Below are 14,216 nucleotides of genomic sequence, written 5' to 3' on the forward strand. Positions count from 1 at the left end.
ATCCATAGATAATTTCATCTTCATAGATAATTTCATGTCATAGATAATTTCATATCCATAGATAATTTCATATCCATAGATAATTTCATGTCCATAGATAATTTCATATCCATAGATAATTTCATATCCATAGATAATTTCATATCCATAGATAATTTCATATCCATAGATAATTTCATATCCATAGATAATTTCATATCCATAGATAATTTCATGTCATAGGTAATTTCATATCCATAGGTAATTTCATATCCATAGATAATTTCATATCCATAGATAACTTCATGTCCATAGATAATTTCATATCCATAGATAATTTCATATCCATAGATAATTTCATGTCCATAGATAATTTCATATCCATAGATAATTTCATATCCATAGATAATTTCATATCCATAGATAATTTCATATCCATAGATAATTTCATCTTCATAGATAATTTCATATCCATAGATAATTTCATATCCATAGATAATTTCATATCCATAGATCATTTCATGTCCATAGATAATTTCTTATCCATAGATAATTTTTTGTCCATAAATAAATTCAGCACTGAATCAAATCCATTTTAAAGGTCATGCAGAGTCCTCTGTACCCCCTTTTTCGGTAATTACGTTTGCCACTTCTATGCAGATATATGCTTCGTTTTAACTCATTCATACTGTGTCGTGGTGATTAAGCAAATCTGGGACAGTTCCAGTCAACCTCGTTCCTAGGGTCTTGTGACTCCTTAGCCGTTATTACGGACGGGTATTAATCAAAAAGCCAAATGTCCCGGGAAAGAAGTAGAGTTCTTGTATTTGCTTCACAATACTATCATTCAATGTTTTACGACCTATTTATTAAGGGTAAACAGTTAGTTACCATATAAAAAATCCAGAAGAAAGCCGATTAGTAGTCACTTCGTCATGTTGGACATGTCAGACCCACTTGGTAAAAGTCAAAAGTACAATATCTTATGTAAAAAGAAAGATGTTAAATTAGAATTTGTTACAGGGCGTTTTTAAAATAGTTTTATGTTAATATTAAGAATAATAAATCTGTGTTAATTATCTCTTAGTTTAGAAATTTAAAAGACAATGTTAATTTCTTTTATTAGAAAATTATATAACTTCGCTTCAACATGACAAAACGCTGAGAAAATTTCAAACTAAACGGACCAGACATACTTTTTAGGCTATACCTTTCGCCCAAACGCACACAAAAGAAACTGGCAAACTTTTTTAACATGTTTACATTTATGGTTTTTTCAGCAGAATTATTTTCGCAAATTAACAGAGCAACCATGTTTTTCATGGAAACAAAATTTCGCGAACGAGATCTCAATTTGTAAATACGAAATAACACTGATGTTAGTTGCAAACAAAATATTCCGCAAATTTAATGTTTTAGATATCCGCCAACGCGTGGCAAACCTCAAGCCACAAACCGTGAAAATATTTTCTTACATAATTAATAAAATTTATCATAGTAGTAATGAATTGTAGGCGTAGGGGCAGTTTATGCTCTTAAAATTGTTTTGCTATAAAAATGAAATTGTTATTACAGAAAGATTTTTTCTTTGAATACGTCTTTATAAAATATTTTAGCTTTATTTAAGGAATTCAAATCACACCTATTCAAGTTTTCGACTTGAAAGTTAAAATTTGAATTACATACATTTGCGTGCGTAAATGTATACATCAAACGCCAGCGGTCGAAAACACGACGGAGAAACATCCAAAAAAAAGTAAGCTGTTATCTAGTTTCATCATTAATTCCACAAACCCACAAGCATTTTCAATCATTGAGTATTGCGGAGGTAAGATGGATTCAACAAAAAGAGAGAAAACGCAAAGATTTCATGAAGTTTTAAATGGAGACGTAAGTAACTCAGGACATGAATAATTTGTTTTTTTGGATATTTTTTACCCTTTCTCGTCATTTCCAGATTTAGGTCCAATTTCTTAAAACTTAGGTTCGAAGCCGCCCATATCGGTTGTAGCAGCTTTTAGCGAAAAAATTTTTTTATCTTGTTAATATGCTCAGTCAGTTAAAATGTATTCTTTCCAATATACGGAATATATGGTGCATTTATTGGGCGAAAAACCACGAAATTTTAGTAACAAAATAACTAAATTTGAGCTCTTATTTCTTTGATTTCATCTGGAACTTTGCGAGTAAGCTGCCAGGGGGAGAGTCATGTAAATCTATAGTTTATTATTTATTATTTTGTTCTTACTTAGCAAGAAGTACTCCCTGGTCGAGAAATGTTACAGATAAAAAAAGAAAAGAAAAACAAAGTTCACATACAAGAAGGTAAAAACTTTTGTTGGCAGTTAAAATTTATACATCCTAAAAACTGATCTAGAAAAAACACTAATTAGTAGAAAAAATATTAAAATTATACTGAAATACTGTAATACCGTAATATGTTAGGCAACGCATACCAACTTTCATCTTTAAAAACCAGGACCTTTTTAATCAAAAACACCATTTTAATCGTACCTATAATTACAGTAATAACCCAAGGTCTGACTTTTCGAAAACCTTATGAACGAAAAACATTAAAAATTCATTTCAATGGTTTCGTTTTGTAGCTATTCAAGGGCATGTCAAGTAGCCATAAGTTTCTGTATTAATAATACCGGTTGTCTGTTTGTTCAAAGTGGCTGTGTTGCGGCTTTATTTCAGACATTCCACAGATTAATTCATTAGTTCATGCTAAAGATGCACAAAATATCGATGCAGTGTTGCCGTTGATTTTCCCACATGCTAATAACTGGTGCTGTTTTGTCCAGCTTTTCCCGCCATAAACCATTTAGTTTTATTGCCAACTCGATAAATGACTTTATAGTTAAAAAAGCTATTTACTTTATAGTTAAAAGTTAAGAACACGTTTTTAGAAACCAAAGAACTTTTCCAACTCTTCGATGTAGACAGTGATGGGAGAATTTCTGCAAATGATTTACATGCGGTAATAGCAAGTGTCGGAAAAGGTATATCATTGGAAGATGTGAAGGAAATTATTGATTGCCTTGATGGAAATGGTGAGTTGTGTCAACATTATCTCGATGGCTTCTCATTTCTTTTCTCATACTATGTAGTTATATATGCGAAAATTCTGAAATAGAGGGTGTCCAACGCCATCTGCAGAGAGTTCGGCAGTTTAGCTATATTTAAGAATAATCTCTCTTATTAGTGGACACCATTGGTGCAAAAAAGTCTATCTGCTAATTAGCGGTGTTCGTCTTTTAAAAGGTTGACATTTTTACCCTTATTACTTTACTTTTTCGGATATCATGGGATTCGTGTGCTTGTTTCAGAAAAAAAGAGACAGCAAAAAAATAAAAAAGAGCTAAATTATAAGAACACAGTTTTTTCGTTCGTTACATATTTTGTCCCCAGCACTTGGTAGACGCTTTATATTTGGATGACCTGAACTGAATAAAAAAAACCCTAATAAGTCCTGAGGACTAGGTTGGTTCTTTACTTCTCTAATGAAAACAATATCAAGAGCAGTTGCATAATTTCCTTCAGGTGTCCGTTAATTAGAACTTGCCTATTCTGTGTGCAAAAATTCCTTGCCCCCAGCCTGGTCCCCAGGGCATCTTGTATCTATTCTAACATCGGACGGCGATAATTTCGCCGTCACGCCATAAAAAAGAGACAACAGGTGCTGGGAACGAGGTTGCCTTGTCCCTTTTTAGAAGTTTTCTTTGACCAGAGAATTTGACCGGGATTAGGCCGGTGTAATGGTCCGTAAATCATAGAGAATACTATAATTTGCTAACGTTAGTGATTTTTTTTTGTGAGAGATGGGTTACCTATTTTTTTACTCACCTTGTTGTTGTCAGGTGATGGGCACATTACTTTCGCAGAATTTGTAAATTTTATCGAAGATGATTTAAAACACAAAACTGCTGTTGAGGATTTAAAAGATGCTTTTGACGTCTTCGATGCAAACAAAGATGGCTTTATAACTCCTGAAGAAATTCAAACGTTGTTTACTAAATTAGGGGATGCAGTCAGTTATGAAGAAGCTACAGAGATCCTCTCCAGTGGAGACTTTGATCAAGACGGATTAATCGATTTTGAAGGTATTTTAGTATTTTGTCTGACGTAAAGAGCGCTAGCTACCTCAGAGTAATCGCAAAGTGCTATAGTTTACCGTCTAATGAAAATTTTTAATCTGATCTAGACCCTACGGCACCGGGGCTAAGTAGAAAATAATACGTTAGAAAATGACTAAAAGAGATAGTGGATAGTGGATTTCCGCTTAAAAACGAAGTGGAACGGATCGGAACAGACAATTGTGATTTTTGGAATCTGATTGGTTGATAAAATTTTCCTTTTTCAATTTGTTTCGATTTAAAATAAAAGTTAAAATGATTTTAACTTTTCTTGCGGAAAAGAACAGGAAAAAGATAGCCAATCAAATTAAAGTATTTTTCTTGTTTCGTTCCGATCCGGTTATACCACATGTTTTGCAAAATTGTTTATATTTTTTTGTATATCTGGATCACAAGGTAAACGATAGTATTTCAGAGGCTCTCTATTTGAATTTGTTGAGTTATAGTTATTAAAGCGTCACGCTGAGGAACAAATCCATTGTCTGTAATACTTTTTCTGCTTTATTAAAATTCTTTTATTCAGAATAATTCTTTAAAATAACATTGACCTTGATATTCCTCAAGTTTTGCCTTTATTTACTTTCGAGAACAGCTGTTATGTTTATTTTCTCCTGACAAGTGCCTTACTCGTCACCATTTCCCCGAGACATGAATAAGGCTAATATAAGTGGAAATCCTTAACCAACCCCTTCACTGCTATAAACGCTTAATTAAAACGATCTGGATTTTTTTCTCTTCACGGATTAAAGAAAAGAGAAAGATTTTAAGATATTTTATTTTCAAAATCCCCTCCCCCTTCAACTTCTTTATATCCCCTAGGCCGTTAAGGCCTGTTTTTGATCTTAATGGAATAATAAACTTCGGAGCTATATTCCTTGCCTTTTTATTAAAAAGGATATGGCGTAAACCATGAAGGGTTAAACCTTCGTACAAACTCTGGGAAGATATTGGTTTTCCAAATATCTATTGATTTTTTTCTTTTCTAGATTTCAAACGTTTCTCACTTCAATTTCTGCACGATGTAAAATCGCAAGAAGACAATCAACACTGAGTTTATGATGTTTGATTGGACAACTACTCACAGAATTGATACTTCGCACCTTCCCTCTTTGCTGTTGCAGATGTAGAAAGAAAACAAAACGCACTAGTCTAGAAAATCAATTTTAAACCTATTGACATTTCTAATGGAGTAGTGTGGAGTAGTTATTGAATATTTCTTTCTTATCTTAGGGGGAAGCTTATTTACATAAGAAGCAACGTATAAGCTCCGTCCATTCGCAGTGTAGGATTAGAATTTGCATCTCACACTGTGACTATATCTTTCCCTAGCTTTCAGACTTGCAAAAAAAATGTTGTGTTAAAAACATGTTTTATTTATATCTTTCGTGTTTATTTTACATGAAGTGTTATGTCAAAAGTGCTGTGCTACAACTTGATGTAAGACCATCACCATCCAGCTTTACCTTCTTTCATACGTACAGCGCATTCATAGGGAAGCTTCACACCTTTGAAGAGAAACTCATTTAGCTGTTTCAAAGGATCTATGCAAACTTCGAAGGGAAGACAGCAGACATACCTAAACAAAAAAATAAATAAATGAATATAATAGAAGAGGCGTTTAAAAAATAACCGTTTAGAATAGAAATCTAATAACATATAGTTAGTGAAACCAAAGACTTAGAAGATACATTGTATACGCTACGATACGTTTTATTAGGGCTGTCCTTGAAGTTTTAGAAGTTATGAATAAATAAAATCTGGGCGAACTTATAACACGCTGTTGCCAACCTCGTACAAGGTTGACGTTTTCACCTTGCCACAAAAAAGAGGAACTGCGATTTTTTAATAAACTAGGGTGCTGGCATTTTCAATTTTTTTTTAAACAAAGAAGAAAACATGTTACAAGCTTTTTTATAAGAACCAGTAAAATTGGACCAGAGGCTAGTTGTTCTTATTTTTGAGCCTTTTCCAGCCTGATTTGTTCTTATTTTGAATTTACACCTTGGATTGTTTTTATTTTATCAGGAAATCCAGACTCAGGTTGTTCGTAGTTTTAAAAACAATAATCTAAGGCTGCCATAATGGCAGACTCAGATTATTCTTAATTTGTTTTTATTTTTTTGGCAAAATCTGAGACTCGTGTGAGACAATTGTTCTTATAAAAAAAAGCGTGTACTTGTTTTGTTATCCGTAGGAAACGTTAAAAATAATACGGCCGGGAAAAATAAAACATTTCTGGCAGTCTAAGGTTCTTAAAGTATAGGAAGACTCACCAATATGCACAAAAGAAACCAACTGGCCAGCCAATGAACCAAAGGACGAGAAACCAAATGACAGCCCAAAGAGGATTCATATCTTTTTAATTTTTTTATATACTAGCAAAAAATTATAACATTAAAAATTCTCTTTTAAAGTTTAAATATCCAAGCAAAATTTCTTAATGTTTCACATGTCATGGAGACGGTCATACATCAATAAATACAGCAAAAATGAATTTAAAAATGGCGACACTTTCCAAGGGTATGATGAATGCATGTATACTTTTTAATTTTTCTAAACTTCGTATACAGCTGCTTTTAAAATCATAAACTGAATATGATCAATATAACAGCTGTTTAAATTAATTTGTAAATATATATAAATATATATAAATATGCAGCATACATAATTTAATATCACAGTATAGTATCAATAAAATATGTTACAAACTTCTCTGTATCGTAGCAATAAAAAACACAATTAAAATATTATGAACCTTTATATGTCATGGGATATTACAGTTAGAAAGATATATTATCTTTGACAAAGCTAGAAAAAATTTAAAGCATTTGTTACTTTGATATCCAGCGAATTTAAGTTGAAGATTTTAATCGATCAAAATTAGATTTAGATATTACTCAGAGCGCCACAACGTTTCATTCTTCAATTTTTTTCTAGTAGCGAAAATATCATCCTCACTTTCTTTGGAGAGCTCACTCGCTGCACGGAGGGTGCAGGTTGTTTGCAAAAAAATTGTTTTTAAAAGACGCATTGCTTACTTGCCGTCGATTTGTTCGTAGGTATAGAGTCTTTTTATATAAGGCCTTCATTTCCAGTTCACTCTTCAAATGTTCTAAGTTCCCCCTATTTCTCAGTATAGTTGTAACAAAAACTTAATACTGCAAAAAGTTTGAGTGATACTTTGATATGCTAAACTCTCCCTGGTTCAGTAAACGACGAGTTGCGATTACGAATTTCCTGTTACGAGTAACGAGTTGCATGTTACGAGTAACGAGTTGCCAAACGATTTATGAGTTTTTAGTTTAAAAAACGCGAAGCTGTTGCAATAATTTTACGAGTGCAACTAGCACTTTAAATTTGAAACTCTCATTTTAAAAAGCAACTCGTGAAATTTACAACGTAATTCGTGGATCTAATGTCGTAAAATTACTGCACCAACTCGCAACTCTTGAATTTAATGCGAAAATTTTGTAACTGGCTGCTCTTAACTCGCAAGTTATTTAACCTTTCTTTGCAATCAAAAAATAATTTTATTGGAACACAACTTTTTCGTGACATTTTTGGTTAAAAATAAAAAATAAGAACATGTTAAGAACAAGCCAAGGCTATGAACAAAGATTTTTTTTGTTATGCCAATGCAATTGATAATTATGTTATTGAAGTAACATTCTGTTAGGGCTTATCAGGCCATCTATTAGGTAATATATAGGATTTTATAAAGAAGGACATTTTTAAAAAATTGGAATCAATACTATATTTTGAGCTAAAATATAAAAAAACCAACTAGCCTAAAAAAAGAAACAATAGTTCTGTAAATTCTTGTACAAAAGTGTTAAGAAAAGAGTGTCTGGAGCAATACACATTTACCACATCAAAAATCCCATGTTCTTCTTTAAGCAAGAAAGTCTTCTACAAGCTCTGTCCAACATCAATTTCTCCTTTTGAAAATCATTTTTTAGCAAAATCTGTGAAATTTACATTAGCAATTTTTAACAACTTAGTACTAGCTCACTGACACAAGAAAATCTACTTTAATAATTAAGAGGAATGGGTCTAAGTTGTTAATCACATTCGAAATTTTCACTTTTTATTCCCAAAACTACAATTACTTTTATTTGCCATATAATTATATTTAATTGTCTTCTCCCATCAGTTATTATGGCAATCTAGAAACCTCGTTTTCGTGAACCTCGTTTCCGTAAAAAAAATAATTTTATATTTTAAAGGTACATTGTGATCAGTACAACTTTGTTCCCAGTTTCAAGTGACAGATACTAGTAAAGGTTTAAGATGCCCTGAGGAGAAGGCTGGGTCAGTATAAAAGCAGTCAAGCCTTCTAATTGCGATTTATCAGCAACAAAATAGCTAAAAGTTGGTCTAACAAGTGTTAACTAGAGCAACAAATTAGCAGATTTTAAATGCAATTTGACGGTTTAAAACTTTAGTTAGAATATATATTTTATGGTTGAAACAACGTTTCAAATGGTAAATATAATAAGGGGGTATTCTTTTGATGTTCCAGACTGGGAAGAGAAACGTTTTTGGGATGTAAATTAAATAAATTAAATACCAAGAAGAAAAGAATTTTTCGTTATTTAACAAAAAATTATGACCTGTTCAACAATTTTCGTTAAAAAATCACTATACCCATCTCTGACGTGCTCAAAATCTGTTCATGCCGGGGTTTATAGCGCCGGGGGAGGGGGGACGGGGCAATCCTTTACTCCATAATTTCTATATGTTGGGTTGTAAGTTTTAAAATTTGGTACGAATAATTTCATCTGACAATAAAAAATTATGCCTCAAATGATGACTGTTAGCGATAATTTTTGCTGACGTCAGCATTTTTTGTTAATATTCTGATTTTTGAAGATGCATCGTTTAAGACCTATTTTTGCCGAGACTTGCTTAAAATATTCAAATTTATTATTATTTTGATACTTTGTTCGACATTTTAAATATTTTGCCATGATTCATTACCTTTGAGGCGGCAATTAGACAAAAAATCCGGAAATGCAGACGCCTTTTTAATGAGGTGGGAAAGACTATTTTTATTTATAAACTCTTTTGGATCAATCAACAAAAATCGAAATGAATAATGGGTGTGGAATACCACCTGCTCGAAATTTGACCTAAAATACTTTTTTTGGTCGTTTCGCTATTTAAAATAATAACTTAACTACGCGAGTTACGTGTCTCCTATAAATGAAAAAAAACTCAAACAATTAAGAAAATTGTATTTTTTCTTCAAAAAATTGATATATACAATGACAGAAAAGACACTTAGGTACCAGCCCAGTTATTTGTCCCATCCGGTGAGAAAAAACAAACCAATAAATTATTTTATTTACATATTTAAATAATTAAAACGAATAAATTATCATTATATTTTTTATTATTTATTATATATTTCGATTTCCTTTTCGTTCTAATATTCTTGGACAAAGTTCAATCAACTTTATTTTGACGGAAGACTCTTAGTGACATAAGCTGAGCATGTTCAATGAGAGAGCAAATGATTTTTTGATGGTAGTATAGCTTTGAAAGTTGAACCATATAAAAAAACCATCGGAGTGACACGCAAAGTGATACGACTTAGCAGTTTGTGGATGTTATAGTATAATGTGGCTAGTGTGGTCAAGATTTTTTGGATTGGAGATTACATCTTCTTTCTCTTCTCTTTCTTTGATGATCTGGAGATGTTGATCGTTCATATTTTTACAAAATATTTTGAATTCTAAACGAAATTAATATATATTTTAACCTGTAGCAGTCGTAATCTAACGATCGTCTTTAAGGTATACAGGATACCTTAAAGACTGAAATTAGGGAAGCGAAAAGATACAAGATGCCCTGGGAACAAAGTTGGTTTTCATTTTTTTTAGTTCTAATATATTCATTTTATTACCTTCAAAATCAATGTAGCCATCTTTATTCAAATCTCCACCGGAGAGAATATCAGTAGCTTCTTCAAACGTGATAGCATCGCCTAATTTTGTAAACAAAGTTTGAATTTCTTTTGCAGAAATGAGGCCGTCTTTGTTTTCATCGAATACATCAAAAGCATCTTTTATATCTTCTTCTTCCGTGCCTTGCTTTAATTTATCCAACATGACACATTTAAACTCTGAAAAGTTTATCGTTCCACTACCTAAAAATCAAGGACACATTTTCTAAGGATGTTAAACAATAAACAAACGCACAGGCACCCTCGTCCCAAGGGTGTTTTGCCTTTTCGATATGACGGATGACGTCTCTCATAAAAAAAATAGGCAAAAAAAATCTGGGGACTAGGGGTGACGCATAGGCTCTTTGTGTTCAATTGGTTGTAGGGGTGTATTAGGGGTTAAATCTATTTCCTAAATCATTCCAACCTTGGCCCAAAACCGGGAGGCTTCGTAGTTTGGTGGTTACTCTCGCCAGATAAAAAAGGCCTGGGCACTGGGTTTAAAATCCAGTTTAACTATTGTTTATTATTTTTTTTATTTATTTATTTATTTTTTTTTTGAACTTTTATAACATTAGAGGAATTCTGGTGAAATTATTTGGGTCGAGATGTCTTTGTTGACATCGAAATACTGCGGTTCAAATCTTGAGAATTGGAAGGTTTGATCTTACATTTATTTTTTGAGATATTAACTGAACTCTTACCGTTTTCATCGAGAACTTCAATAACTTCTTCTGCTTCATCCATCGACATCTCTTTGCCTAAGGATTTCATCCCAGCTCGTAGCTCAAACGCAGATATCACACCGTCACCATTAAGATCAAACAACTTAAAGCTCTCTTCCAATTCTATGGAAACAATGTTATCGTCATAAAAATATGTGATATTTTAAATAAACGAACAAAAATTGCACAATTTATTAACATGTTTCCTCAGATAAAATATAGAATAGACTTCAGAGAGAAGAGAAAAATTATATACAGACAATAAAAAGGGTTTTTGACAGTAAACTTCATAGCTTTTATCCTCAGGGGCTTTTATCATTGTCCCCAGGGTTTTATTTCCCAATTTTAAAGCCGGTATTGCTAACGTGGAAGCGTCAATGTTAGGCGAGAAACATTGGGAACGAGATTGTAAACAAAATCGACTGTGATTTTTTACTTTAAATTTTCTCAAACACCGATTTTACCAGAAGGTGAAATTTTTCGTTATTGTAAAAGTGTAAATTACCTTCTGTGACGTGTTTTTGGAAGGCTCTCTCAGAAGCTTCATCAATGATTTCAGGTTTTTCCTAAAGAGATATAAAAAATTCTTGAACACATATGCTTGACAAAAGTTAACAGGAGCTGGGGACGAAGCGGGAATTATTTATTTCAATGGTTTGATGTTATCCAAAACCTCGGAGCAAAATTTAATTAAGAGAATGAAAGTCTTTTGAAATTGCATCTCTCAACCAGAGGTATTTTATAAATAAAAAGCGTGCCCTTCCGGCTATGATGGCTAGGATTAAACTAACAAGTCGCATTCGCTCGTCCTTTAAATTTACCCGTCGCCACAAAGTGGATAACAATATATCGCATTTGATATTCGTGCGCATTTTAAAAATTTCGTGTTTCCGTTACGGGACGCCGCTTTCGCGGACACACAGACAGACAGACGACGGCTATTATTAAAGAGATATTAAGTAAAGAAAGTTCACTAATTAAGCGCAGGAGAATACAAAGAAGAACTAACATCACAAAAGAAACTCTTCACCGTAGGTATTATATACATAAATTTAAACGCACAGCGAGTACATTTTCTTCGCCTGTATCCTCAACTAAATCTTTTGTCAATATTTTAGGTCCATTTTCTAGCGAAGCAATTTGTCTAACTTTTGCAGGAACAACTCTTTTTAAGTTTCCATGTTTACACGGCAAAGTAAATCTATATTTTTTCACTCGCTCCCTACACATTTCTTCTCTTTGCTTTTTGTTTTCCAGGTACGGATTCTGCGTTGTTGATTCTGTCATTTTTCGTATCTGCTTATAGATGCGCGAAGTCACAGAATAATTGGCCGTAAAGTTGGAACCCATTATCTCTTGCCTTCCCCTATTTTATTTTTCCAATATTTTTTTTTTGGATTTCAAGCAAAATTTTATTCTAAGTGAACCAATAGTAAGCGTTATAAACCTGGCCCTAGGTTTTTTAAATATTTTTTCAAATCAAGTAATATCACAGCAGGCAGGGGCCCTGGGATCTAAGTTTAGTGATTGTGAAAAGAACTAAAGCTGTCAAAAGTTTTTTATAATTTTTGAACACACACATGAATACTCAATCCATTTTTATTTTGACAGTCATTGAATAAATTGAGTTTTGGGCAGTTGCGACTTAATTCCGCAGTTGTGAAATTTTCAATAAGTTGTTAACAATATATTTTTCTTTACTTGTTGAAATCTGTGAGAAACGACATTAAAATTAATTTTCTGTAAGACTTTACTGTAGGAATGAATAAATAAAATGTTATAAAATAACAAAAAATATTGACACTTTCTTACGCAACCTGTCCCACAAGTAATGTTAAACTGTTTTAATTTATAAACAAATTATTTGTTTCATTCCCATAAGCAACATGGCTGTACTGCCACAGTGGTGTCTGATATAATTCGGTTGATCGCTGCCAAGTACATTTGCCTAGAGGAGGTAAAACCCTTCCCAGCATAAGAAACGGAGGTGTCCTCCTAATGACAAATTCGTGCCGACCGCTGGGTACATAAAAAGTACAATACAAAATACGGTAGAAAGTTACGTAATTTGACAATTCTTTTGAAAAAAGCGTTAGACATGTGCTGTCGTCAAAAATTAGAAACTGGTGGAGATCTATCTAAAAGACGTTGTCACATGAAAAACGCGCCAAAAATTGATTACGAAAATTTAAATAAACGAAATCGACAATGTAAAATAAAATCAAAACAAATATGGCTACTGTTAAAATGTAAAACTGACGAAAAAACTACCGTTCAAAACACAAAATTTGGAGAGAAAAAACTGATATTCGCTTTTCCCGCGTGCTTTTATCAGCAATGCTTCCATATGACATTTTTACTTCGTTAAAATATTGGTCGTACTACCCACAACCTTAAAATGGTTCTTTTTGAGTTAAACTTTGTTTTTTAGGGTTTACCCTGATCTGTACATGCGCATTGAAATTATAATATTTTTTTCTCCATCGTGAAAATGACCTTGTCTTGTAAGGCCGCTCTTATCGACAAGGAAGGACCTCAAATACAGTTAGGCTGTTTTTCTCCATAGCCCTGATACTGTTCGCAACAAGTGCCGAAGAGAGTACAAAGTTAAATACTTTTGAGGAAAAGCGGAATTCTAAAATGGCGCCTTCAAGATGAAAACGAACACAAACAGATTTTATGTTTCACACAAAATACGCGCCTCAAAAGTTGCTCTTTGTTTATGTGAAAACCCCCTTTAAGCGCTGCTACAGCAATCCACCCGCAAAGTTTGAACACCGTTAGGTTTAAGTCATAGGTTATATTTTATTTTAAAAGAAATCTACTGACCTGAATATTTTCCGACTTTTGCCAAAGCTCCCAAAAGATAGGGTCATGAAAATCATGAGCAGTATGAAAAGAAAATTCCATATTTATATTCCTTCTTCTGATTGGACAGTTCTCGGTCTTCGCACGAAGTTGGTCTTCTCCTTTCTGCGCTTGAGTGGAAAATTGTGTTCTACTTCTTCGAGATAATCAAAAATGAATAGCTCAAACCCAACACATTGAAGTTTTTAAGTCAGAAATTACACAAGCTAATTTATTAACTAGCCTGCTAAATCACAGATTAACTCCTCCGCTTTCCGATTTGACAAAACACATCCGAAAACTCAATTACCCAAGACATTTAAATTGATCTAATTTTAAGCGCCAATTTCCACACAAACGGATCTAGTTATGTAAACTTTTCAATTTTAACACGGATCCAGTTATCAAACAAAATTTTAAAAGGAAAAAACTAGGAAGCTCATCTATACCTCTGTTACAACATCTTAATGATCCGCATAAATTTTGGCGTCCATAAAATTTAAAAAAGTTTCCTTCTGTAAACTTTGCTTACTATATCTTGATGAAAAATATAAATAGAACAACGCAGGGGGAGAGTCA

General features: G+C 32.8%; 2 protein-coding genes and 1 long non-coding RNA gene across 3 annotated transcripts; 1 reads left to right on the forward strand and 2 right to left on the reverse strand.

Annotated features, from left to right (window-relative positions):
- The first annotated feature begins 1,524 nt into the window (after positions 1-1,524).
- On the forward strand, positions 1,525-5,446 carry LOC130656889 (neo-calmodulin-like). Its single transcript, XM_057459831.1, has 5 exons — positions 1,525-1,869; positions 2,232-2,304; positions 2,892-3,035; positions 3,843-4,085; positions 5,105-5,446. Exons 1-5 carry the CDS (start codon positions 1,813-1,815, stop codon positions 5,167-5,169), a joined length of 582 nt encoding a protein of 193 aa, XP_057315814.1. The 5' UTR covers positions 1,525-1,812; the 3' UTR covers positions 5,170-5,446.
- A 24-nt stretch (positions 5,447-5,470) lies between these two features.
- LOC130656890 (uncharacterized) lies at positions 5,471-6,589 on the reverse strand. The gene is made up of 2 exons (XR_008985020.1): positions 6,392-6,589; positions 5,471-5,694 (listed from the first exon to the last, which is right to left on the reverse strand). It is a non-coding gene; the product is annotated as an uncharacterized LOC130656890 (long non-coding RNA).
- A 2,640-nt stretch (positions 6,590-9,229) lies between these two features.
- Positions 9,230-14,213, reverse strand: LOC130657419 (neo-calmodulin-like). Its single transcript, XM_057460402.1, has 5 exons — positions 13,620-14,213; positions 11,296-11,356; positions 10,770-10,913; positions 10,027-10,269; positions 9,230-9,855 (listed from the first exon to the last, which is right to left on the reverse strand). Exons 1-5 carry the CDS (start codon positions 13,698-13,700, stop codon positions 9,731-9,733), a joined length of 654 nt encoding a protein of 217 aa, XP_057316385.1. The 5' UTR covers positions 13,701-14,213; the 3' UTR covers positions 9,230-9,730.
- Positions 14,214-14,216: the final 3 nt, after the last annotated feature.

Source organism: Hydractinia symbiolongicarpus, chromosome 9 (genome assembly GCF_029227915.1).
Source record: "Hydractinia symbiolongicarpus strain clone_291-10 chromosome 9, HSymV2.1, whole genome shotgun sequence".
Classification (NCBI taxonomy): Eukaryota; Metazoa; Cnidaria; class Hydrozoa; order Anthoathecata; family Hydractiniidae; genus Hydractinia; species Hydractinia symbiolongicarpus.

What these genes read in the sequence shown, in the direction of transcription:
- LOC130656889 (XM_057459831.1), top strand. Translation starts at nt 1,813, where the DNA reads ATGGATTCAACAAAAAGAGAGAAAACGCAAAGATTTCATGAAGTTTTA. An exon ending in ATGAAGTTTTAAATGGAGAC is followed by an intron (nt 1,870 to 2,231) that starts GTAAGTAACTCA and finishes GTTCTTACTTAG; the next exon opens with CAAGAAGTACTCCCTGGTCG. An exon ending in TGATTGCCTTGATGGAAATG is followed by an intron (nt 3,036 to 3,842) that starts GTGAGTTGTGTC and finishes TGTTGTTGTCAG; the next exon opens with GTGATGGGCACATTACTTTC.
- LOC130657419 (XM_057460402.1), bottom strand. Translation starts at nt 13,700, where the DNA reads ATGGAATTTTCTTTTCATACTGCTCATGATTTTCATGACCCTATCTTT. An exon ending in AAAAGTCGGAAAATATTCAG is followed by an intron (nt 11,357 to 13,619) that starts GTCAGTAGATTT and finishes ATATCTCTTTAG; the next exon opens with GAAAAACCTGAAATCATTGA. An exon ending in TGAAGTTCTCGATGAAAACG is followed by an intron (nt 10,270 to 10,769) that starts GTAAGAGTTCAG and finishes CTTGATTTTTAG; the next exon opens with GTAGTGGAACGATAAACTTT.